The sequence below is a fragment of the Ovis canadensis genome, chromosome 3, assembly GCF_042477335.2.
Source record: "Ovis canadensis isolate MfBH-ARS-UI-01 breed Bighorn chromosome 3, ARS-UI_OviCan_v2, whole genome shotgun sequence".
Taxonomy (NCBI): Eukaryota; Metazoa; Chordata; class Mammalia; order Artiodactyla; family Bovidae; genus Ovis; species Ovis canadensis.
Genome location: NC_091247.1, coordinates 62,216,135 through 62,242,456, shown reverse-complemented (window position 1 = coordinate 62,242,456; position 26,322 = coordinate 62,216,135). Strand labels below are relative to the sequence as shown.

The following is a 26,322-nucleotide window of genomic DNA, read 5'->3' as shown; positions in this document are numbered from 1 at the left end:
CCGACACCGTCCCCACCTTCGAATCACCCTGGATCCACCCGGTCTGGACCCCGGCAAATCTCCACTTTCTCTACTTTGAATTTTTTTTAATTAAAAATTTTTTCCACAACTAGCATCCTCTTTAATAAAACATGGAAATTATGTAGTAGGGAAAAGGGTGGGAGAGTTAAATAGGACCTCTTCCAATCACTAAGCCCTCTGCACACAGCCTGTGTGTGGCAGACAGAGGGTTTGGGTGCGGGGAGGCAGCAACAGGCTGGAGCAGCCCTTTTGGGAGTGGAATGTGGGGTCCAGGCAAGTCTGCAGTGAGATATTACTACCACCCACTGGAAAGATGAAAACAAGAAGGATTGGAAACATCAAATATGGGCGAAGCTATGGCACAACAGAACAGACTGCCAGCAATGGTACAAATAACATGACCACTTTGGAAAACTGGCTGCCGCCCCAGAAGTTAAACCTACGTGTACCTATGTGAAATTTCAGTCTTGTCTTTATTTCCAAGAGGGATGGAAACATATGTCCACAAAGAACCCTGTACACTGATATTCTTAGCAGCTGAATATTTTGCTCTGTTTTTAAAACAAAAGCATATTTGAAATATTATGATACTTTTCTACAAAGAAATTATTACGGTGAATACTTCCGTAACAAAAAGAATGTATGATAAATTGGAAAAAAAAGGAAAGAACAAAGAGAAAAATGTCCTGGCTTTGCAGTAGAGAAAATTTCAACCATACCTTACAAGGTTTTGAAGCTGGTACTTTTTCCTGCTTTAAACTTTTTGCTTCATGAGTGGCCTGGGGATTGCCCTTCAGTCTCTGTATTGTCATGAACTCATACTTCCTCTGCGACAGTACGTATCCACGAATTAAAGAAAAATGGTATCAGAAGTGAGACCAAGGCAGCCATTTCAGATTTCACTTGTGTCCCAAGAGCAGAGCTGATTCCTTACCTGTAGATTGTCTAAGCGGGCTTGAACTCTTTTGGCCTGAACTTCCAACTTCCTGTTTTCTTCACTCACTTCATTCAACTAAAGCAGGAAAACAACAGACATTTCAATAGAAACGTCAAGCTGATTTCCTAGTCAAGTTTTCCCAGGATACTATCTTATCTGGTCTATCACCAGGCAATACAAACACAGAGGCAGCACCCGCGATTCAAGATCACAGCAAAAACCACCACTGGGCCTAAAACATGTAGAGTGTCTAGAAAGTTTACTTCATTCTACGAAAAACATACAAGTCTCCTAACATCTTAAATGAAAAGACATTTTAACAGGGAACGTCCTTTTTCTGAATTTTCTACTGAACCATAATATACATACGAGAAAATGCACAAACCATGTAACAATGTAGTCAATTACTGGGACTGGAGTTAATGTCTGCATAACTCAGGAAAAGTGCCTTCTTCACTGTAGGGGGTTTTCCCACCCCACACGCAACACAGCCTTCAACTTCTTTCCATCCTCTTTAATTGCTTTTTAAATAGCGTTTTGCATGCTTTGTGTGTTCTGTGTATGTATAATCTCTTAGGTTTATTCCTGCACAGCCAATGCTTCTTGATGCTGCTACCTATAGCATCTTTCAATAAACAGTATCTGGTTATTATTGATATGCAGAAATACACTTGCTTTTTAAAAAAATTTATCTTTTTAATTGAAGGATAAATGCTTTTACAGAATTGTGTTGGCTTCTGCCAAACATCAACATGAATCAGCCATACGTATACATACGTCCCAACTTTTACTGAACCCATATCTGGAAAGTCTCCTGAATTTGTTTAATTCTAGTAACTTATCTGTATGCTCATCTGGACACTGACTACATCTGTGCATAATCACGTCATCAGAGGATAATTCTTATTTCCTCCTTCCCAATCCTGACCTCTCCTTGCTACACGGACCAGGACGTTAGTACAAAGATCCCCAGAATCAGGAACAGTGAACACCTTCCTTGTTGTGATCTCAGAGGGAAAAGATTTCAGTAACTTATGTTAAGCGTGAGTGTTGTCAGGATTGTTTTTGTAGATACTCTATGAGAATTAAGTTCTCTTCTACTCCTAGTTATTATCTTGAGTTGGTGCTGAATTTTAAATCAAAGAATTATGATTCTTCTCTTTTTATCAGATGATGTGTTAATTTTCAAATGATAAATGACCCCTGTATTCCTCAGATAAATCCACTGAATGACATTATACTTTTTAGGTAGCTTTAGATTCAACTTGCTGATATTAAAATTTGTGCATCTATACTCACTGGAGACTGGCTGCATTTTTCTTGTTGCGCTGACAGGTTTAGACTCAAGGTTCTGCCAGGCCTCCTATGACAGGAAAGAGAGCCTTTCTCTTTTATGTTAATCACGTCTGTGATATTTCCTCCAGGAATACTGCTCCTTCTTTGAAGGTAAGGTGCCTTATTTGTCTCTGATTTTATCTTTACCTAAAGTTTTCACATCTTAAAACAGCATACCAGTATGGTGTTCCTCAACATTTATCCTCCTGAGGGTTAACAGAATTTCTTAAATCTGTGGGCTGGTAGGTTTCACCAACTTGCGGATATTATCCTTTCACATTCTGCCTCTCTATCTCACCAAGTACTTTGGGAACTCCCATGTTAACTTCTTCACTATGCTCCCTGCGCCTCTCAGGTGAAGTGTCCAACCTTTCACTATGCCTATCAACAGGCTCCACCCCTTAGCAACGCACACATCCACCCCAGTCACTACACACTCACCAAACGCATGCCAGACGATCAGGATCACAGTCACCTGAGAGCCAGGTGCGGGTGACAATGCACCTATGCTAGCAATCAGAAACTCTTCTCAAGAGAGCGAGATAAGACTGCAGTGGGAGAACACAGTCTCTCCAAGGATAAGAGGGCTCCAGACAAAGTGGGTCAAGGGCACACTCACTGCAGGAGGGCAGACAGTTCGGAAAAGACAAAGAATCAGATCCAGTGAGAACTGGGGACCTGGTTATCACCGCCATGGAGACAGGTTACAACAAGCGGGGACTACAGAAATCAGGGAGACAGAAAAGAACACACAGCTTGCCAAGGAGTTCGAGGTGCAAACGCTCCAGAGTCCACATTCAGCCCCCTGCTGGAATCCATAAAGTTTCCCACCCAGGGACTCAGCTGCTAAAATGCCGAGGTTCACCCGTTTGTGCTCATCCATGCCTCCCTGGCGCTTCCCTGGTGGCTCAGAGGTGAAAGCGTCTGCCTGGAATGAGGGCGACCCGGGTTCGATCCCTGGGTTGGGAAGATCCCCTGGAGAAGGAAATGGCAACCCACTCCAGTACTCTTGCCGGGAGAATCCCATGGAGGGAGGAGCCTGGTAGGCTACAGTCCACGGGGTTGCAAAAGAGTCGGATGTGACTGAGCAAATTCACTTTCACTTTCTTGCATGCTTCCTGCCCCACAAACACACCAGCACTCTCCTCTCCCTCTTCACAAAGCCCTGCACTTCAAAACTGGCAAAAGGGAGCAAAAAAAAAAAAAAAAAAATTAGCAAGAACCTAGTGCAACTTGAGTCTGACGGAGCACTGAGCTGACCCACAGCTCTGCATACATATACAGTGACACAGTGGGTGTGAGCTCACCACAGCTCTCTACACAGAGTGCAGTGCAGTGTGGCGCGGTGGGCGGGAGCTTGTGCTCCCGGCACAGGATCCACACACAACAGACCCTCCAAAAGTACATGGTGGTGTGTAACAGCCAGGTCAAGAACAACACACAGCTACAACTCAGCACCTGAAGTCCCCAGGTTAGCAGGTTTCCTTTTGCTTGTTTTTAATCTAGCCACTGCTCTTAACAGTTTGAAAAATTCCAAGTTGTCAAATAGCTCAGCTAGTTGTCAGAACAGATGATGAGAAACCAAGAGCTAGCTTAACTATTTTATAGTCAGAAGTATTTTATAACAAAGCTAACAAATAAAGATGATAATCAAGGTTTTCTCTACACAGAATATGCTCTAAGATTCTGACTTGAACTGGTTAATCTATACAGTTCTGAGAATGTCTCATAATCTAACACAGATAAACTAGGTCTTACCTGTTTCTTTAAGCTATCATTCAATCCTTTCAATGCATCAAAGGAAGACCTCAGCCTTTTGCTTTCCTTATTTCTCTCTTTAAGAACTTCAGTTAAGTGCTCAACTTCCGCATCATGTTGCTAGGAGGGAAAAATAGAGATTCAACATCACTAATGCTACTGAACACAAGTTACATATAAATTATAACTCCCTGCGGCTTCCCTGGTGGCTCAGTAAAGAATCCGTCTGCCAATGCAGGAGACAAGGGTTCAGTCTCAGATCTGGGAAGATCCTACATGCCTCAGAGCAACTGAAGCCCTTTCACCACAACTACTGAGCCTGTGCTCTAAGTCTGTGCTCCACAGCGAGAAGTCACTGCAATGAGAAGCCGCCTGCACACTGCAACTAGACAGTAGCCCCGCTCACCACAACTAGAGAAAAGCTGGTGCAGCAACCAAGACCCAGTGCAGCCAAAAACAAATATATAAAATTACAAGAAATAAATAAAAAATAAAAACTAGGCTTTAAAAAAAAATTACAACTCCTTGAATCACAAGGATTTTAATCAGTATATTTAAGCATAATGGCTGACACTGCAAGTAATTTATAAAAATTGGATAATCAACCAACTTAATAACAAAGCATTAAAAATATGTTAAATACCTGTTAAAACATATTATACAAATTAAGTAGCATTAAGGCTATTTTCTGGTCCTGCTCAGAAAAATCTCCAACAGAAACTCACTGAAATAATTTCTGACATCATGGAATGACAAAGGAGTTCTGATACTTTTAGGAGACTAGTTAATTATTCATAGCTTTGTGAATTAAAACTTAAGATTTAAATTAGCCCTCTGGAGAAGAAATATTCCACACATAGAACTGTTCTCATAAATTAGGTAAAATTGTTGTACATCTCAGAAAACTTAAATACATAATAAAATTTCCTGAGCCCCAAACGATTTGACTTTCCTTAACCAGTTTCATAAATACTAAAATAAATTTCCCCTATAATTATATTCAAATAAGAGCACGTTTAGATTTGCAAATACTTGCATAGTTTCTTTCACTTTTTACTCTCAGATTTATTCATAATCTATTAAAACAAGTAAATTTCCCAAGAAATCAAGAAACTGATTTCCTTCTTCCAAGTAATCATCCAGGTCCCACTAAAATAAAGCAGTTAGCTTTATACTTCCTATGAGCAGCAAAGAGACAAATCCAGAGAGAAAGAACCAAGGCTGAAATGAAGATGGAATGCACGGAAAATCCAAGCTCGTTAAAAAAAAAATCAGCTGTGTGAAATTTTATGATTACATTAAATGACTCCTTAAATAACTCAGACATGGCCATAAAGACAACACTTATTTTAAAGGTAATATTAACATTCTCAGCTGCATACATTTTCCACCTCCAGAAGATATTAAGACCATTTGACATGGGTTCCTTTTCCAGAAGGATAAGCCCATTGCGCTCCGCTTCTCTTACTGATCACAATTAAAGCCACACAAAAAAACACAGAAAGCAACTACTAAGGAGTCAAAGGAAAACAAGCAGGGAGTTGCAGAAAGGAGGAAAAACCTGGGCAAACAACCCTCGAGGGGCTCTGTTTCCCCATTTCTCCAACGGCCTTGCCCCACGGCAGGCTCTGGCCCTGCTAATTGCAGAGAAATGGCTTCGGTTTCTAGGGCTGGAAACAGAAGAGGGGACCCATGATCCATGGACGTGCTCAAATCCAGCTCAGCCCTGAGCTGGTGAAACCAAGGGGCAGAGACACGAGCTCAGTTGACAACAAGCCCACCCCGACCCCCGCCCAACACCCCACAGGCATGTTAGGGACCCAGAGCATCACAGCAAAGGCTGAGAAGCCCAGCCTCAGGCTCCCAGCGGTGCCTGCACCACACAAGCTCCAGAACAACAAAGGCTCTGGGAAATGAGTGAACATGACAAGACACAGCCTGAGCCCAGCTGGGCACAGTACTATCAGGCTTCACTATCAGGCTTCCAGAGGCTACGCTAGGATCCCAGGTCTACAGAAGATGAGCCACGTCCAGAGGAATGTTGCAACCGGCCTCTGCAGTCAGTGCCATGCTCACCTCCTTCATGATCTGGAACCGCATGAGGACCTCTTCTCTGACGTCTTTCACTTCACTCAAGGCACCTTCATGTCTGAAGAGCAGCTCTTCCCTCTCGACCAGAAAACGTTCTCGCTTCTGAAGCTCCTCAGCGAATTCCTGCTGGGCTGTGGTCTCACACTGTGGGGAAGGATAGAATTAGCACTCCGGGAAGCTCACTCCACTGAGCATGAGCCAGGGGAGCGCAGAGCAACGACCACACAGCACGCGGGAACCCTGCAGGCCACCAATGCCGAGATCGGCCAGGAGACTCCAGCACGAGGACCTGAGAGAATCCAGGGTGCAGACAAGGGGAGCACCATGGGGAGACTCCCCACTTTCCCTCCCGGCTCCCCATTGCCCCTTGGAAGAGCCCCTCCAACATTCTCCCTCCAATCAGCAGAAAAGGCTCCAGTGGAGCCCAGAAATCCTCTCACGTCCCCTACATTCCCACAGCCATGCAAGCCTCCCCCAGAGCCCATCAGCTCCCACAGCCTCTGAGCAAAACAGAGGGTGAGGCCATGGCCTTACAAAGGGAGGCTGGGCTTCCAATGCCTTGGCCTTCTGACCTCCCATCTGGACAAACTTCTCTAAAACATTGTCCTGGTTGGCTGCACCCTCCTCAGTGCACTTCAGTCTGGCCTCAACTCCCATCCCCCCTGAACCAGCTTCCACATCACTGACCCTCAGGTCCGCTTCAGCCCTGGCTGCACCCGTCCCTCCCTTCAGTCCCCTCCTCCCTGGCTGCCATCCGGGCAGCACTGAGTCCACACCTGCAGCTTCTGGTGAATCTGGAGCAGCTCGTCGTAGATCTGGCTGACCTGACGGGGCAGCAGGCCTGGCTTCCGTGGGGCCCTGGACGCAGGGGAGCTAACATGCTTGGAAGGGGAGTTGCTGCCATCACTACAATAGTCAGCCCAGCTCCTTGAACGTGAGGCCACATTAGCTTGCCAGGCATTGGCTAAGAGAACAAAATTTAAATTAAAAACTTAGTTTACAGTTTTAAATATCCTCACTGTATTGTTAAAATGTTTCAAGTACTATATGATGAAAAAAAGGAGGACTCAGCCAACGGTTTACATTTAGAAAATTTGGGTGAAAGCCATCCAGAAATTCTCTGTGGCCTTTGTGCAACTTCTCTGTAAATCTAAGACTATTTAAAAAATGAGTGGGTTAATTGCCTTGACAAAGAGATGGAGAGTTACCTCAGGAGCCCTGACACGTGCCCTTTGCTTCCTTACACCAAACTAACCACCAATCCAGTGTTCATCACTGCTCCACTTCTTTGACATTTAAAAAATTATTCGTTTTGCTTGTTTTAAAACTTTATGTGATATCTGTAATTAATCATATAATTACATAATCTCTATAACCTCCTCTGTTAAACACCGTACTCCTGTGTTAATGATGGCAGCAGGTTCACGACCCTCCACGGCTTTAGCCTTTGACGATACCTTGTGACCGCCAAGCTGCACTGTTTACACAGAGGCTGGGGAGCCTTGCTCCTGGCAGCCATGGTGAGAGCTCCTGCCGTTACTGTGCACATTCAACTGTGTGTCTGACTCTGAGACCCCATGGACTGTAGCCCACCAGGCTCCTCTGTCCATGGGATTCTCAGGCAAGAATAATGGAGTGGGTTGCCATGCCCTCCTCTAGGGCATCTTCCCAACCCAGGCATCAAACCCTTGTCTCTTAAGTCTCCTGCATTGGCAGGTGGGTTCTTTACCTCTAGCACCACCTGTGATGTCAAATCAGTTACCCAAGTACCCCCTGCCCCCGCAACCCTAGCAGTGGAGGTGAGCCCCTCCCGCACTGCTCCTCCCCGGCACTGGGCTGTCGCACTCATGCTCTGCTCACAATGAGCAGGGACTTTCACCTGCACTGGCCCGCAGCTGAGGAGGAGCCCCCAGCTTTAAGGAGGGGGTTTCCATGGTACCCCCCATCTTGGACAGACTGGGGGAGCCAAGATAAAAAATAGAAATTTTTTAAAAGGAAAGTGTTTCCTGTTCCCCAGCTCCACAAGCACCCTTCAAGGGAAACACTCCGTGCTCTGACTGTTTCCCCAGGCTCCCAGCCCACCAGCCCCGGGCCGGAATATTCCTTAGTTCTATTAACTTTTAAACACACTTAACATTTTGTATATTTTATCTTGTATTTTCAGTTGTTTCCAGTGGGAAAATCCACCACACACATGCAGTCAGGTACATAGAGAGAAACTGCTGACTCAGGGTGAAGGAGGCCAGGCCTCAAGTGACCTGGCCTATTTTCCTAAAAGGTATAAGGGTTAGTCACCTACTAGCACAATCTTAGGGCATGCCAGGTGGCTCAGTGGTAAAGAATCCACCTCCCAGTGCAGGAGACATGGGTTCAGTCCCTGGGTTGGGATCCTCTGGGGGAGGAAATAGCAACCCACTTCAGTATTCTTGCCTGGGAAATTTCTTGGACAGAGGAGCCTGCAGTCTGTGGGATCGCAAAAGAGTCAAACATGACTTAGCAACTAAACAACAACCACAATCCTACTTCCTAAGAAATACCGACAAGAAAAAGAACTGAAAAGATTATAATATTCATGGATTATTAAGTGATTTTTGATAAACTTCGATGGTGTGGAAATTCTACTGGAAAATCATTAAGTTTATTTTTCTCTTCTCCTTTAACTTAATGACAAGCACAGCAACCAGTTCATGGCTCACAAAGACTCAGGACAAAGAAATGCACACCTTGAGAACTAGGGTTACCACTGCAGGGTAAGCTTTAGTGCCCTACTTGACAGAGCTGCTGTTTAAATGACTGTTCTGAAATGAGCATTTCTCTTACCTTTGCCTGTCTCTTTAAAGGACTGCCTGTTTATTTTGGAGGTACTAACTCGAGAGTCACTGCCAGTGAACTCTTCTTCTGTTTCTGGTTCTTTCAAATCTTGAAAAGAATCCAGTTCATCATCTAGGCTTTAAAGAAAAAATCAATCACAGCATTCTGGAAGATTTCTACAGCCATTTAAAGGAGGAGAGACTGCTTCAAATATTAGCAGCATAACAATTGAAAAAAAGTAACAAGTAAACATTTTTTAAAATGCAAAAGGAAAAACTATAAACTACCAGTCATGATGCTAAAAACTCACGTGTGAACTTTCGTCACATTCAGACACGCGCAACTGCAAAGTACACCCTTCCTCCTGACCCCGTATTGCTGTGAGGTGGATAGAACAGGCTCTGTGTCTTTAATTCCATTAACAACTACGAGAACGAGTGTTGAAGGTGGGGAAACTGAATCTTAAGTTAAATAACCGACAGGGTAACTGACAGGTGACATAACTAGCAAAAGGTGAAGCAGAACTAGAATCCCAGATGTTCTCTCCAAAAAGATCATCTGAACGTCGGCATTTCCAGAGCCAGCTATTCAAAGGGAATACGCTGTAAGTGACAAAAGATAACTTAAATTTTTCAGGAATTCTTTGGCAGTTCAGTGGTTAGGACTCTGTGCTTTCATGGCCCAGGGCCCAAATTTAATCCCTGGTCTGAGGACTAAGATCTCAGAAGCTTTGCAGCACTGCCATAAAGAAAGAAAAAATAAATTCTCGCAGCTACTTTAAAAACATAAAAAGACATGAAATTTTAACAGTGTATTATATTTAATCCAATATATCTAAAAGATAATCATTTTAGCATACAATCAATATTAAAAATAAGATACTTTACATTCTTTTATCTATCTTGAAAATGCAGTGTTTTTTACTTACAGCACAACTTAGTTCAGACCAGCCCCTTTTCAAGCACTCGATAGACAAAGGTGCTGGGCAGCCCTGTAATTCCACAGGGACTGGTGGGAAAACTGTCCAAAGTTAAAACCTTTCACAGTCCTAAAGCTTCAACTTGACACCATACCCAGACCATTTAAGGAAGATAAAACTATCAGTTCAAAAAAGAAAATAACTTCCATGAACTTATAATTTTCAGCAGTTTTCTTTCTCTATAATCAAACTTGGGACAGCAGGGAGATCAAACCAGTCAATTCTAAAGGAAATTATCCTGAATATTCATTGGAAGCACTGATGCTGAAGCTCCAATACTCTGGCCACCTGATGTGAAAAGCTGATTCATTGGAAAAGACCCTGATGCTAGGAAAAACTGAGGGCAAGAGGAGAACGGGGCAACAGAGCATGAGATGGTTGGATGGTATCACTGACTCAACGCACTAAGTTTGAGCAAACTCAGGGAGATGATGGACGGAGAAGCCTGGTGTGCCGCGGTCCATGGGGTCGCAAAGAGTCGAACATGACTTAGCCACTGAACAACAAGCACAACAATAATCAAACTACCCATGTTTACATCTTTCTTTAAAAAATATTTTATTTGGCTGTGTTGGATCTTAGTTGTGGCATATGAAATCAGTTGCTCAGTTCCCCAACCAGAGATCCAACCCACATTCCCTGCATTGCAAGGTGGATGCTTAATCACTGGACCACCAGGGAAGTCCCCTCACGTTCATGTCCACACCTTGACTCCAGATCAACTAGATGACTCTGTGAGTGCCAAAGGAGACCACAGCGACGGTGATGACAGTGGTGCACCTGAGTGCCCTTCTATGTACTGAACAGCATTCCAAGTGCTTCACATGGACTAATGATCAGAAAATGAAACAATGCAAGCTCCAAGATATCAATCACAGTAACAATAGATATTTCAGGCACAATGTTTTTTTCCCTCTCCACAATTACCTCAATGCTTGTCTTTGTATATGTCCACAACTTTACAGTTTAACATCATCTCAAAATGCTTGTTCGCTTTCGATACCTTAGCACTTCTTTCTGCCACATATTTTTGGCATTAATAATATTCAGCTTAGAACATTATTTCACCTTACCTTCCACTGGTTTTACCCAGAGTAAACTCTACAAAACTGCTGACCCCTCACAGCCTAGCAGCACATGGTGTAATATTCTGTAGGCCCCAATCCCAGGGCTGACCTCTCCCATCTCTCTCTGCTACCTAAGTATAGCACAGTGCTTACCACAGCAGGAGATACACCATACCGACTGCTTCTGAACAAACTTGTAGTCATTTTTATCGTAGTTCCTTATTAAAAAATAAATAAGAGAGCAAGGCCTTCTTTTGGGTCCTGGATGAAGAGCCATCTGTCCTGCAGTGTGAGTAACCCTGCATTATGTCTGCAAACAGGACGCTAGGCGTGTGGTTCCATCAAATGCTCAGGAACTAGCAGCGCCCAGTCTCCTCCACCGCCCAGCGGGCTCCCTACCGCCGATGCCTTCTTCCACAGAAAGGCGCATACCAGGCAGCCTCCGCACCCCACCTTGCTTTCGCGATACCCAGGGACGGAGGGGGGACCCCCAGCAGAACTCGGGGTACCTTGCCAGTTCACCGTGAGAACACCGCGGAGGGACGCGGGGTGCCGCCTCCTCTCGTCAGAGAAACATCTCAAAGACGGACCGACTTTATCTCCGCAGGAGAAGATGTCCAAATCCTCTGTGAACAGGAGGGAAGGCAGCCGAGGCGGCTCAGTAAGGTCCGGCACCGACCACCTAGTTCTCGGCTCCGCAGGTCTCCCGTCTGCGTCTCCGCCACACCGGCTTCCAGCAGACTGGCCTCCAGGCGGATGGTCAAACAGCGCGTAGTTCATCGCCTCCCCCGCCCCCACCCCGCACGCGTTCGCGGCAGGGACCCGGTACCGATGACCCTGTTCCGCGTCGGAACAGAAGGACCCAGGGGCCAGGCCAAGTCCCCGATGGCTCAACACAGTGCTGTTTCCTCTGATGCGCTCTAAGCACTGAACTCACACGGTAAACTACCTACATCTGCGGCCTGCGGGGAACAACCCAGCCGCCGCCCTACCTGGGGTGCGGGGAGGCCGCCGCCGCCGCTCCGCCACGTCCTGTCGCCGGCGCCCAGGCTGGAAGAGAGGATGGAGAGGTGACCGGGGCGGATCCGTCCCCCGGCCCCTGTCTCCTTCGACTCCTGGAACCCTGGCCCCGCGCGGCGCCCCCTCCCGCCGCCCGACACGCACGCCGGGCCCCCGCACACAGGCGGCCCCCGCGGACCCACCGGGCACCTTGGGGCGCACCTTGCGCCGTGAAACCGGCTCGGACTCACCGCCCAACGCCCGGACTGACGCAGCTCCGACCCTCACCCAAGTCTTCGCGGGGTATGCCTGCGCGCGTTCCCGCGGTGACGCGCATCGATCCTCCGAAGCGCGTGCCCGCCGGGAGCCCGCTCCCCGCACGCCGCCGCCAGAGGTTCCGCCTCGCGCCCTCTCCAACCTGCAGATCCGGCTACCCGCGAACCTGGCAGGGCCGGGCTTCACCTCGCTAAGGCAGCCGCCCACCAGGCCGTAGCGGCTTTTGAGGCGCTCCACTACCAGATCTTGCCCCGGCGGCTTCACGACTCTCGGCTCCATGGCCGCGACCGACGTCGTCTCCCTGGCAACAGCGCGCGGGGGGCGGGGCTGCGAGGAGAATATACGCCGTGACGCAGGACACGCCCCGCCCCCGGCAGGGACGCTGACTCCTGTTTCTTAGGGAACAGCCCTCGGACTCGTGGAGGGGCGGGCCTTGCGGATGCGTGTTACGACGCGCGTACACCCCGGCTCCCGCTTGCCATCGGCGCGAACACCTTTGGGCCTGTATGTGTTCGCGGCCCGTGGGGGCGAGATGTGAGCCGGCGCGCGGGGTCATCGTTTCCTTTCCTTCCCGAGGGTCGCGCGCGTTCCGCTGGAGTCGAGTCGAAGCGCCATCCGGGTGCATCTTTCTCGTACGTAGCTCAGACTTGTCCTGGCTGGAGAAGTTGGTTTCGGCTGGAGCGTTCGTTTCCAAACCTGGATCCACAGCTGTAATGGTTCAGGGCGCCTCGGAGTCCCCCGCAGCCCACAAGCCCCCAGGCGCCTTCTTACACGGAGAAGCGGAGCCCTCGGGACCGGCGCGTATGCACACCCCCTCTCCCCCCAACACACAGTCGGGGGTCAGGGAGTCCACTGCACCCCGCACTCGTACCCCACCTCGGGCGGTAAGCAGGTGCTGCCCCAGGACAGCCTGTTTCCAGACCCCGAACAGCGCGACAGCCCCGCAGTCTGAGCACACCGCCTACGGGGGCTGCGACGTGACGTGCACAACGTGCTCGGGGGACTCCGAGGTCCTACACTGAGCAGGCTGACGAAAATGTGCCCCCCGTTGTCCAGCTTTTTCCATCAGCCATTTCCAAGTAGGTGTTCAGTATATACCCGACTTGAAAACAGTCCTTTCCTTGGGAGCTCTGGCAATTAGGTGGCAGTCTGAGTTTACAGATATTTAATTATTCTTACTTTGGTTCCAGAATGAACAAACAATTAAGATGCACAAGTAATGAAGTTTTTAAATATCATGGCTGTTAACAATTGTCACTTTATTTTTGCTACAAAATTCACCAGAAAAAGGTACTGCAACAATCTAGTATAAAGCAAATCTTTAACCAAAGAACATGGTATAGACCTGTTTAAAATACTCATACTTTATCACAATAACTGCAAGGAAAAATTCAAGTTCTATCAGAACCAATGCAGTTTGAGGTAGTAGAAACAGATGACAGAAAGGTTTTTTAAAAAATAATTACTCAACTTAAAATGTAAAAATTAATTTAATACCTTTGAAAGGGCGCAGGAAGCTACGTATTTTAAGGAAAGAAGGTACTCTGCTTAAAAGAGAATTTAACTATACAGGAGGTGCAAGAATTTATAGAAGAGCACTTTGGTTAAGTCTCTGCCCTCTGTGGCTCTACCCATTTACAAGTGAATTGTTCATAACTGAACACACCAATAGTTAAAATTACCAAATATAGTCCAAATCTGAAATAAAAATTATCCAAGTCATGGTCCCTTTATTCAAACAGTAAGTATATCCATGCAGGAAGTCTAATATCTTAAAAGGAACTAAAATTAAATTGCATATATCATATTCTTTCAATAGTTTGAGAAGGTCTATTGCTTTTAACAAGATTAGTATTCCATTTTAATACAAATATGTCAGGAGTACATAAACACAAGTACACCTGAAAATACACCAGTGTTTAAACTTTTATTTCACACCATGCAAGGTCAATTATAACACATTAGAAAGTGACAACAGCTATAAGCTGCAATTTTACATTTGTACATTGGAGTCCATTTTCAAAAGCTGAACATAATTAATTACCATGTTGTCAAAACAGCTAGGCCTCAATTCAACTTTTATACAGGTAAAATTTACTATGGAAAACAATGATTTTATATCTGTCCACATTCTGTGATAATAATTCTTCGACTAACAGACCCTTTAGGAGAACCAAATGACTCAATCTTTTTCACAGTATCCATACCATCTTTAACAAACCCAAATACTACATGCTTAAAGTCCAAACAGTCTGCTTTTTTCAGTGTTATGAAAAACTGAGAATTATTGGTGTCCTGGCCTCGATTGGCCATTGATAGTAAACCAGGAACTGTATGTTTCACATTAAAATTTTCATCTTCAAATTTATCTCCATAAATGGACCGTCCTCCTGTTCCATCATGTTTTGTGATATCTCCCCCCTGAAAAAAAGATTTCAATTAACAGGAATCACAAATAAAACATTAAAACACATACAGAACTAACCACTGAAGGGTAGGTCCTAAATACCCAGCTTCTCTGAGAATGCAGTTTGAAAAAACTAAGAAATTTGTGAAAGGAAACAAAAATGAAAAGATCTTTTCCCACCCTTAATTTCTATCAGGTTCAAGGCATTAGAAATATGAACGCTTTTAGGCTGCAAGTTCTTGTGGGGATAGAAGCTGGGGGTGTGGGAAAGCTATAGTCTACAATTACAGGTAAGGAGAAACACTCAGATTTCCCACACTGGTGTGATGCACACTTAAGACTTACTTGGCAAACAAAATCTGGAATCACTCTGTGGAATATGGAGCTCTTGAAACCAAAGCCCTTCTCTCCAGTGCACAGTGCTCTGAAGTTCTCAGCAGTTTTAGGAACAATGTTTGAAAATAATTCCATGGTTATGCGTCCCAGGGGCTCATCATCTGCACAAATGTCAAAAAACACCACAGGATTTGTCTCCTTTGAGAACTCTGATGTCAGTGATTTCTGGGGTTTCAATAAATTCTGTTGACATTCTTCAAATTTTTTCTTGAAACAATCAGCCATTTCTTTAGTTTTAAATCTCACTGCAAGCTGTTCCACTTTGGCTTCTCCATCTGTTAAACAACACAATGGCCTTAGTGTTAAAATAACTTAAAAAAAATTGTTTTATATATTTGTTGTCAATTTAGAAAAGTAAAAAACTGGAAAGTAGCATTGAGTGCAGAGCTCACCAGCATAATCTGAGGCAGTCCAAACTAAAGCATTGTTGGAAACATTCAAGGGTTTCAGTTCCATCGTCTTGGTGATGACATGGTTCGCACACACTTTGAACACCTGGTCTCTCCTCATCAGAATCCGAAAGTAATTCTTCACCGTGTGCCAGAGGATCTTCATGTCTCCAACGCCACGCTCTTTCCACTGACTGGCCTCTCGATCCCACCTGTAAAGTTTGGCTCTCTCTTTAAATAAAATTTCTTCATCTTCTTCTCCAGATTTTACTTCTACCTGTGACAGGAGATGAAATTACCTATAAGCTGCTGCTTATAAAATACTCATAACAAATTCCAAAGATCCAAATTCCTTAACACACTGACATGAACAGAATTTGAAAAGAGTTAACATCCTAGGGTTACTATACGGCAGATTCGGATGAGGCAGGAAAGATTTGTCATTAAATGTTTTCTTTGTACTTATTAACATCCTTCCTCTTTTTGGAAATCAAATACAATCTTTTACAGGAGAGAAGAGGTTAAAAAAAAAAAATCTTGTTCTTCAAGAAAAATACTATCTGCTGACTAAGGTTCAAACTGATGAAAGTAATTTGCCTAAAATAACATTCCTGTCTAGAGAAAGTACAATATACTTTTTATTGAAAGGACTGTGGCAAATATCAGCTTAGATGGGTTTTTAATATTTTGCTCCTTCAATTATGTTATTGAAAACAAACAGGAAAAAATTAAGTTCTTCCCAACAATTTCACACAGAATTTTCCAAATAACATTTGTATGTAAATTTTTTTACAAGGATGATTTACATTTTAAGATTGAACTTGTAATAAAGAGCTTCCATTTGTAATGGTCAATGTTCTGAAAGAAATGCAAACAAGGTCAGCCCTACAAATCAAGCCCATGTCAAGTTTTAAACTTAAAATGTGAAGTTAGTATAAGGTTTTTACACTTTAATATTTACCTCTGGTAGTGACACTATTGGTTCAAAATGGATATCTTCATTATGAACTACCTCTTCATCACTACCATCTTCATCTTCGCCAACTTTACCAGTTGACTGTGCTCCAAACACTGCTGCTCCAGTATTTGCCCACTGGAAATTTTTATCTGATGAATAAATTAGGATATTTAAACAGTGATATCTATTTTAATAAGCTTTTAATCCCTGTTACAGTACTTTATGAATGAATCTAATTTCCAATGATGTGACATACTTCTAATAAAAATGCTTAAAACTGCATTCTCCTGGCAAGTTAAGCTCAAGTGGTGAGCACAAAGGAATGTAGTAACATTTACGCCTGGGTATACAGACAGGGTTGTATAAGCCTTAGGTCTTAGTGACACTGAACTTTTAGTAATGAAGCAGGTTCTTCATTCAAAGTGCATCCTTTGAAACCTGAAAACACAACACAGCTCCAAGGGTAGTTTATTTCATAAAACATTCTATTACATGAAAAAAGTAACTTTAGAGCCTAAGAATGTTCTCCAAGAGGCCAAATCTGCTACTTTGAAAGCAGACTGATTACAAGTTGGTAACTTCTCCACCTTAGCTCTCTTCTAAGGTAAATGGAATGAGAGCTTCAACTTCTTGCCCAGGTGGCACTGGTGGCCCCAGGAGCAGCTCACTGGCCCCACCCCACCCCACCCTCTCTCAAGCAACACCAGGCTTAATGGGTGAAAAGGCTCCCCACTCCTACGCAGGGGAACAAAAACTTTTCCCTCCCTCCCACCCTGGAGAAGGTGAACACTAAATGCTGTTTTTTCCACATCTCAACTCTGACAACCCAGCCTGCTAATATTAATACATTCCCCACTATCTTAGCGGAAAGAAACCTCTCAACTCTTCATCACTTTGCTGACTGACAAACCACTGCTCTCTAATCCTACATCTGATACAAAAACTCAGGAGAAGGCAAAAATTGTCACAGATCAGTTAAAAACTCAGCACCTTGAAGAAAGAACAAAATGAGTGTCTAATGAAACAGTAAATTCTTCTAAGACAGGTTTAACTGGGAGGAAAAAAAACAGGAAAAAAAAAAGTCGTACGAATAAATAGCAAATGAATGCTCAAACAAAAGTACCATCTCAGATTGTGTGGGGGCTTCCTGAGAATAAAGCATAGACCTAGTTGATTCATAGGTGTAAAGCTCAAAAAGCACTTGTTAGGAGCTCCCAAGCAGAAAAAAATTTTCAATTACCCCAATACCCTGAGACATATGGCAGAAAATCTCAAAATTCCTCTAAAGCAATGGTTCGTAACATTGGGTGCATATTAAAATCACACCAACAGCTCCTATGAAATACCAGTGCCTGGGTCCCACACCCAGAGCCCAACATGACTTAACTATCAAGTGTTCCACCTATCCCTTTAAAAAGCTCCCAGGAATTCTAATATGAAGCAGAGAACTGAAAACCACTGCTCTAAAGGGGCAGGAAAAAGAATTTATTCAGTAAAAGTATAAAGATAAGTCTGGCAATAATCAATATCAACAACTGTATTCTAGGTAGCAATACCTAGGAAGCTTCCACTCTGGGTTTAATGGAAACATTACAAAATCTCAAGGAAATATGATAAAATGTCAGGCACAGGGAAGCAGCAGATAAACAGCTGTTTCTTATTGTCTTAGTTTCCGTATGAAATATTACACAAAAGACACAGAGTGACTGGTCGACCTGTGTGATGACGACTTTCAGGAGAAACAGAGAAAAAAGAACAAAAGAAAAGAAAGTGAGACAAAAATAAAATGAACAGATGAAGAAAAAGCAATCACCACAGAAATAACACATAATAGAAGAGGAGAAAGAAAAGACTCCTCCAGACTTAAAACCAACCAAAACAAAAAGTTTAAGGTCAAAAAGGTCCACACAAGGCCAGAAATATGTTTGAGAAGCAAAAAATCATTCTGATGAAACTGACCTTCATTAAAAAAAAAAATTTTAAATCCTACAAGCTCTTAGTCAAAGGCTAAAGTATTAAAAATTTACAAATGTGAAAACTCCCCATGAAAATACATGAAATGGATTCCAGGGGATTTACAGTTACAAAATACTATTCTGTGCTTATAATATTAGCACAATATTAATTAAAGTAGACATTCAATACATAAGAAAACTAATCATAATTTAAAGGAAAGTAATGACAAATCTGGAGATAAAAAAACAAAAGAACTGATAAAACCAAAAGCTACTTATTTGAAAAGATAAAGTACAAATTCCTGTCAGATTTAAGGACACAAACTAAAAGGTGTAGCTTGGAAAAAAAAAAAGAGCTTGGTGGATAATCTCACTGAATCAGCAGGTAACTCAGGGCAAGCCTCCCACACAGATCTGGAGCTGTTCGATGTCAACTTTACTGCACAACACTGACGGAGTATCAAGCAACCTAACACATCAGCTTGTATCTGGCTTTTCATTGGTGGGTAATTGTACCCATTCTATTGCTGTATTTGCTGACCTATTATCCTGTGACTTCAAACTACTAAATAAATTAAAAATAAAGCAATGTGACATCAATGAGGCTATGAATTCCAAAGTAACACAACATCTGAAGGTAATTTCTTAAAGTTTTATATATGTTTCTATAAATGATGGAACTGTGACACAAGTAAAATATGTGAGATGGAATAACACTATTTTGAATTAATCATGTAATTATATATCTTCAATAAAATTTATTCTGCAAATCATCAATTCAGTTTAGGTGGTGGTGCTGTAATCTGTTATATGATAGATATCTAAGAATAGGAAAATACAGTATACCATAAACAAGGAAAAGGATTATTTTCTACAAATGATACCAAAACAGACCAAAACTAGAAAAACCACTGGAAAAGATGGGAAAGCTCACCAGTTATAAATTAGCACAACCCTTATATGAAAAATACAATCAAGGATAATGCAAAAATAGAAAACTTCAAAGTCATCTCCTAAACAATTACAGATGCACATCTTGAAATATTAGCAAATCAAAAGTATAACTAGAAGAACAATCCCAAAGTTACTCCAAAACTGGAGGGAGGGTTCTGCATTTCAGGATGGGCAAGACTAGCACAAGTGACAATGAATTAAGAGAAAATTCTTGGTGAGCGACAACCCTGCAACGAAGGACTCACCCTCCAGGGGTGCCCACTTCTGTAACACAGTCACTGAAGCCTCTCCTCCTAATCTTACCTTTGGATCCAAAAGCAAAATCCCCAGAGTTACTGGAAGCCAAGTCTGCAAATGACAGCCCTGTGCCACTTCCAAATCCAAACGTAACTGTTTTGCTTTCCACTGGCAAAGGAAAAGAGCAATTTTAGTATTTCATTTAACATATGTTGAACATCAAAGATTTACCCAGGACCCAAAGGGAAGGCGTATGTGTGTGTGTATGCTGGGAAGGGTAGGACCTGCTATACTACTGATGCGGTGGGGTGGGGGTAAGGAGTATTTATAATCTAGTTATTTCTCCGAAGAAAACTTACAAGTTTACAGGTACTATTTATTCTCAATGAACAATACACCAGAAGCAGCATGCTTAAGATCATTTAAAAAAATGAGATGTAGATCTATACTAAGTCAGACAGAGAGCTACATAGCTTCTGCTTCACATGGTCTAGTATCATCTAAACAAACATTCATTCCAAGAAGGATTTCAGGAAATAGCTATGTAAAGATTCTGTGTTCACTAAGAAAATTGAATTACCTCATGCCCCTTTGTACATCTCAGTTTAAGAAAGAGAATTCCTGGATGTACATTTGAAAGTATCGTCTCAGAACCACTGTACCTTATGCAGAAATTCATGCCTACAAGGTTGCTATAAACATACATCAAATTTTACCTTGGCTTGTAGAATCTGCATCATTTTCCTTTCTAGTAGATAAATCCACAGGTTTGTCAACAGTTCCAGAAGAAACTGATGGTGAACTAACAGATTTGGTAGTAAACTCTGGCTCTTCAGATTTACACAAAAATGGCACAGTCACTTTAGTGTCATCTGTACACATGCCATCAGGTGAGCTAGCTATGTTCTCGTCCTGGGATTTCTGCAAAGAGAAAAGTAACAAATAACTATGCCATTAAATACTGAGTGACAAAAAGGATCATATACTCAATTTTACAATAAAGAGATGATACGGAATTCTGGACAAAATGGAGTAAGCATACTGTTCTCTCCACCATGTTACCTCCAGTCTCTCCAGCACCTGCAACTGAACTAGACTGAAAAGGACAAAGCAAGCAGAAGCCACTGGGAAGTGGATCAGAGCAGGAGGACCAGGAATCCTGAGACATGAAGCAATGTGAAGTCTACCAGTGAGGAGCACCAGGTCTGGTGATGAGACCATGAATACTTCAGCTTCCAGGGGCCAGCCTATCCGGGTCCACAAGCCACAGCAGGAACATGAAAAGGCGCTGGCCTGAGCCAACTGCCCCCCTTGGTTGCTCCTGCTGGTGCTGAGCCACGAGCCCTGGCATATACTGATGGGGTACTGCCACCAAGGATGCAGGCCCTGGGCCCTGGGGCCCGTTGTTCAAGCGGCCCACCCCCAGCCAACATGGCCAGTCCCTGCCTCAGGAGCCATCTCTGCAAGGACCGAGAGCACACAACCTCCTCTGAAACTCCGCCCCAGGGCAAAGATGGCTTCCGGAAATGGACAATGCTGAGCAGGAGGATGGCTAGGCAGAGAAGAAAAGGGAGGTTATGACTGGGCCCCCTCACTGACCTGCTTCCTACTGCTTACAGGGTCGTCCCAACAAAAGAGCACTGAACCTGAGTGAAAGGGTTTCTAGCCAGAGCTGCCAAGAGACGAGATTTTTTTCTCTGACTGTCCCCTCGTTATGGCATGTAGTCCCCAGGTATAAAAACGACTGGAGACAGGCAAAGTGACATCAAAAATCCTGGCCTTACCAAATCCACTTTTAATCAAGACCGTAAAATATGTCCTCTGAAGACGACGTATTTACGGTAAACTTCTATGTTTAGCTAAGGATAATAAAGCCTCTCAAGCCCTGAGGGACAGTCTGGTAGTAAGAACCTGGTGGGTTTTCTCCTACCCCAATACATCTGGAGAAGGAAATGGCAATCCACTCCAGCACTCTTGCCTGGAAAATCCCATGGACGGAGGAGCCTGATAGGCTACAGTCCATGGGGTCGCAAAGAGTTGGACATGACTGAGCAACTTCACTTTCACATACATCAACCCACATCCCCGCAGGGGTACAGAGCTGTCCAAGAAACTGGGGCTGCCAAAAGCACAGATGGAAAAGCATCGAAGCAGAGTCGGCTTTCTTTGGCCAGGGATGGGGAATGTCATGAAATGATCTGTGTGTTGAAAGATCAGACAAACTCTGAAAAGATTCTAACAGTGTTCCAAGAGGTAAGGACAAATACTCTTAAGACAAATGAAAAGAGAGTTGTCAGACAAACAAATATAAACCATAAAAGAAAATCCAAAAAGGAATTTAGAATTGAAAAATACAACAGAAATTTAAAAATTAAAGAATGCTCCATTGAACTGCAGCAGCACACATTCCTCTCAAGTGCATATGGAACACTTAAGAAAGACCACGTTCTAGGCTAGAGAACAAACCTCAGCAAATTCAAGAGAACGGAAATCATACAAAGTATACGCTCAGTCCATAATGGAATTAAACTAACAATCACTACAGAAATATAGCTGGGAAAAAAATCTCCAAATATCTTGAGATTAAGCATTACACTTTTAATACACATGCTGAAGTCTGTGGACAAATTTAACAGAGTCCATCAACACCGATCCATGGACAGTAAACAGGCAATACATTTTAATGACCTCAACTTCAGGAACACTATTATGCCCACAAATGTGATAATGCAGATGAAATGGACCAACCAATTCCTCAAAAAAAGTAAACTGATAGAAGAAACAGATAAAATGAATTGGCCTATATTTATTAAAGAAAATGTATTATCAATTAATATATCCTTGCCAAAAAATAAAAAAGTACCAGGCCTGGTGGTTTCAGTGGTTAAGTTCTATCAAATATTTAAGAAAGAAATATCACTAATTCCTACAGTGTGTTCCAGAAAACAGAAGCAGATGGAACATTCCCTAACAAAAGTACATGCAACAAAAACGGACAGGAGAAGCAGACATGCTGGGCAACACTCCTGTCAAAAATCAATGTAACAAGCAGATGAGAAATTAGCAAAGATACACTGGGCTTGGACAATAGAGCATCAACTGATTTATCTATTTAAAAACCTCTTTCCATGCAAAGCAAAAAAAAAAATTACATTCTTCTCAAGTGTACAGTGAGCACCCACTGAGACAGTTGTCACAAATTCCATGACTTGAAATTACTCAAAATACGTTTATAGACAAGAATGGAATTAAACTATAAATCAGTAACAATGACATCTGGAAAATGGAATATTCGGAAATATACTTCTATCCAGTGCGTTTGTCAAAAAGAACGTCTCAAAGAAAATTAATTGTTTGAACTGAATGAAAGTGAAAATATCACATATTAAGACTTGTAAGATAGAGCTAAACAGCTCTTGAAGGAACTGAAAATTAAAATGTTTATTAGAAATGAACTGTCTTAAATCAGTTAATTTAAGCTACGACTTGAAACTAGAAAGAGCAAAATAAAACAACATTCTTCGAGGATTAATGACAGGGAATGTACAATGTCCGGAATACCAGCTGGTGACAGAAAGGAATGCACTATCACTACACACAGTGCCTGGGCCGCATCTCAGAGGCACTGTGCTGAGTGAAAAAAGTTTGCATCAGAGCTTACATACTGTATGATTCCATTCATCCCAGTCTGGAAAAGGTAGAAACATAAGCAGATCAGCGGCTACAGAGGTTCTGGGTGGGGACGGTTCTAAACTGAAAGAGACAGTAGGAAGGAATTCTTTGGGGTCTGGAACTATTCTGTACGCTGCCTTCAGTGGGGATTACAAGAATTCAGCCATGTGTAAGAACTCATAGAAAACATACACACAACAAGAAGTGAATTTTACTTATGATTAACTTGAAAAATGAATACAAATGAAAAAAGTCATTATTTCTTAATGACTGAAACACAAGGAAACGACAGTCCACTCTGTTTGTGTCAAATGATTTAGGCCATCACAGTAGTATTATTTATTATAGCCAAAAAGAAGAAACCACCCAAATGGGCATTAAACACATGAATGGATAAATAAAATGTGGTAAATTCATACACTGGAATGTTATTCGGCCATAAAAGGACCAAGTACAGATAAATGCTACAATGTGGATATATCACAAAAACTTCCTCAGTAAAAGAAGCCAGACACAAAGGACCACATATTAGGATGTTTATATGAAACGTCAGAAAGGCAAATCAGAGACAGAAATGGTACATCAGTGGTTATCCAGGCCTAGGGGAGACAGGCAGAAATGGGAAGGGTGATGACTGTTACAGGTTAACAGGGCTTCTTTTGGGGATGATGAAAATGGGTGAATTAAACAACAATAAATGTCACCCCTCGAATGCACACTAGATTACTTGGGAAGGGAATGTCAGAACTCAGCTCCTAACACATCCTCCACTTAAGAGGCCATGAACAAGAAATTCCTGTAGACAAATCCAAAGGGTGCTCCCTCGTTCAGAACTGCACCCTGACCCTCGGCAGTCCCAGCACACAGTAAGCACCTAACCACAGCATGCTCAAGCACTTTAAGCCAGGAGTGCGTTTGCCAAGAGTTCATGCAGTTGGGGGTGAATCAGTGTAAAGCAGGAAAGATGTGTCCTAACACTCATCTCACACGCTAGCAAAGTAATGCTCAAAATTCTCCAAGCCAGGCTTCAGCAATACGTGAACCGTGAACTTTCCGATGTTCAAGCTGGTTTTAGAAAAGGCAGAGGAACCAGAGATCAAATTGCCAACATCTGCTGGATCATGGAAAAAGCAAGAGAGTTCCAGAAAAACATCTATTCCTGCTTTATTGACTAAGCCAAAGCCTTTGATTGTGTGGATCACAATAAACTGTGGAAAATTCTGAAAGAGATGGGAATACCAGACCTCCTGACCTGCCTCTTGAGAAATCTGTATGCAGGTCAGGAAGCAACAGTTAGAACTGGACATGGAACAACAGACTGATTCCAAACAGGAAAAGGAGTACGTCAAGGCTGTATATTGTCACCCTGCTTATTTAACTTATATGCAGAGTACACCATGAGAAACGCTGACTGGAAGAAACACAAGCTGGAATCAAGATTGCCGGGAGAAATATCAATCACCTCAGATATGCAGATGACACCACCCTTATGGCAGAAAGTGAAGAGGAGCTAAAAAGCCTCTTGATGAAAGTGAAAGAGGAGAGTGAACAACATTCAGAAAATGAAGATGACGGCATCCGGTCCCATCACTTCATGGGAAATAGATGGGGAAACAGTGGAAACAGTGTCAGACTTTATTTTTTGGGGCTCCAAAATCACTGCAGATGGTGACTGCAGCCATGAAATTAAAAGATGCTTACTCTTTGGAAGAAAAGTGATGACCAACCTAGATAGCATATTCAAAAGCAGAGACATTACTTTGCCGACTAAGGTCCGTTTAGTCAAGGCTATAGTTTTTCCAGTAGTCATGTATGGATGTGAGAGCTGGACTGTGAAGAAGGCTGAGCACCGAAGAATTGATGCTTTTGAACTGTGGTGCTGGAGAAGACTCTTGAGAGTCCCTTGGACTGCAAGGAGATCCAACCAGTCCATTCTGAAGGAGATCAACCCTGGGATTTCTTTGGAAGGAATGATGCTAAAGCTGGAACTCCAGTACTTTGGCCACCTCATGCGAAGAGTTGACTCACTGGAAAAGACTTTGATGCTGGGAGGGACTGGGGGCAGAAGAAGGGGATGACAGAGGATGAGATGGCTGGATGGCATCACTGACTCGATGGATGCGAGTCTGAGTGAACTCCAGGAGTTGTTGATGGACAGGGAGGCCTGGCGTGCTGCGATTCATGGGGTTGCAAAGAGTCGGACACGACTGAGCGACTGAACTGAACTGAAGAGGACATCGTTTACATCCACCCACAGAACATTTTAGTTTAATGGCTGTTAGTTCTCTGTTTCACCTCTGTCTATCAAAGGGCACTCTCCTCCAAAACTGCAGTTCACTGAAACAATTTTTTTCCCACCCTGATAATGACTTACCACATTTAATTTCTGTGGCAAAAGGAGCCCCTAGGATTTTTATTTAAAGAACATTTTAAGTGTTACAGGATATTTTACAAAAAGATTTTAACTTATAACAATGATAACACAACAGTCACTCAAGTAAGATATTTTAATAGCTATAAACAGCACAGTACACTGACAAAAGACACCAAGTCCTGTGTACACTACGAGTAGGAAAAAAATAAACTCTGTACATCTCAGCATGTGCATCACCACTGAGATTACTTCTCAGTTCTATTTTTAAGGCTTGAAATATGTAAAAAAAAAAAAGTTTATTTTTCAGTTTTGCACACAGAAAAGTGAAACCATATTTAACTGCACTGTTCACTTAGTATGACTGGACTGTATCTGCCAAGTGAATGACTGCATGCTAATGCCGCCAGCAGCAGCGATTAGAGATGACTGACGGAGAGCACACACTGTGTACTGGCACTGAGACAGGGAAACGGCCAAGTGATGGAAATACACTTCGGATTCAGCACAGCTGAATGCAGAAACTTCAAATAGCACTTCCACAAATAAACCTATTTGGTTATAAATGAGGGAGGGCTGTGTCTACGTTAGCTCTTGTGCACTGACAAACAAGTTTACAACTATGGAAGAGCCGGCACAGCCTCGGCTGACAGCTGAGAAAGCAGGCCAGCTACTCCTCAGGGTCAAACGGACAGTGAAGCGCAGCAAG

The 26,322-nt window shown here is 43.1% G+C and overlaps 2 protein-coding genes across 27 annotated transcripts in view; both read right to left on the bottom strand.

Annotated features, from left to right (window-relative positions):
• Nucleotides 1-12,780, bottom strand: part of CCDC138 (coiled-coil domain containing 138) — a 31,003-nt gene extending 18,223 nt beyond the window's left edge. Inside the window, exons 1-9 of one of the 23 annotated variants that reach the window (XM_069580409.1) lie at nucleotides 12,287-12,780; nucleotides 11,992-12,049; nucleotides 11,509-11,625; nucleotides 8,963-9,090; nucleotides 6,919-7,106; nucleotides 6,128-6,286; nucleotides 4,052-4,171; nucleotides 956-1,033; nucleotides 741-848 (exon numbers count right to left, since the gene is read on the bottom strand). In XM_069580409.1, coding sequence (XP_069436510.1) covers nucleotides 741-848; nucleotides 956-1,033; nucleotides 4,052-4,171; nucleotides 6,128-6,151 — 330 coding nt within the window. In that variant the 5' untranslated portion in view covers nucleotides 6,152-6,286; nucleotides 6,919-7,106; nucleotides 8,963-9,090; ... (1 more) ...; nucleotides 11,992-12,049; nucleotides 12,287-12,780. Of the gene's footprint in view, nucleotides 1-740; nucleotides 849-955; nucleotides 1,034-2,734; nucleotides 2,912-3,124; nucleotides 3,356-4,051; nucleotides 4,172-6,127; nucleotides 6,287-6,918; nucleotides 7,107-8,962; nucleotides 9,091-11,508; nucleotides 11,626-11,991; nucleotides 12,050-12,220 lie in introns of those variants that run through there. The other 22 variants (XM_069580398.1, XM_069580411.1, XM_069580412.1 and 19 more) reach the window with 22 other exon arrangements.
• Nucleotides 12,781-13,512: 732 nt separating this feature from the next.
• Nucleotides 13,513-26,322, bottom strand: part of LOC138435568 (E3 SUMO-protein ligase RanBP2-like) — a 59,167-nt gene continuing 46,357 nt past the window's right edge. For all 4 annotated transcript variants that reach the window (XM_069580393.1, XM_069580394.1, XM_069580395.1 and 1 more), the window contains 6 exons: nucleotides 20,287-20,491; nucleotides 19,637-19,738; nucleotides 16,428-16,573; nucleotides 15,470-15,743; nucleotides 15,027-15,352; nucleotides 13,513-14,695 (listed from right to left, as the gene is read on the bottom strand). In XM_069580393.1, the coding sequence (XP_069436494.1) occupies nucleotides 14,390-14,695; nucleotides 15,027-15,352; nucleotides 15,470-15,743; nucleotides 16,428-16,573; nucleotides 19,637-19,738; nucleotides 20,287-20,491 (1,359 nt within the window). In that variant the 3' untranslated portion in view covers nucleotides 13,513-14,389. The remainder of the gene's footprint in view (nucleotides 14,696-15,026; nucleotides 15,353-15,469; nucleotides 15,744-16,427; nucleotides 16,574-19,636; nucleotides 19,739-20,286; nucleotides 20,492-26,322) is intronic.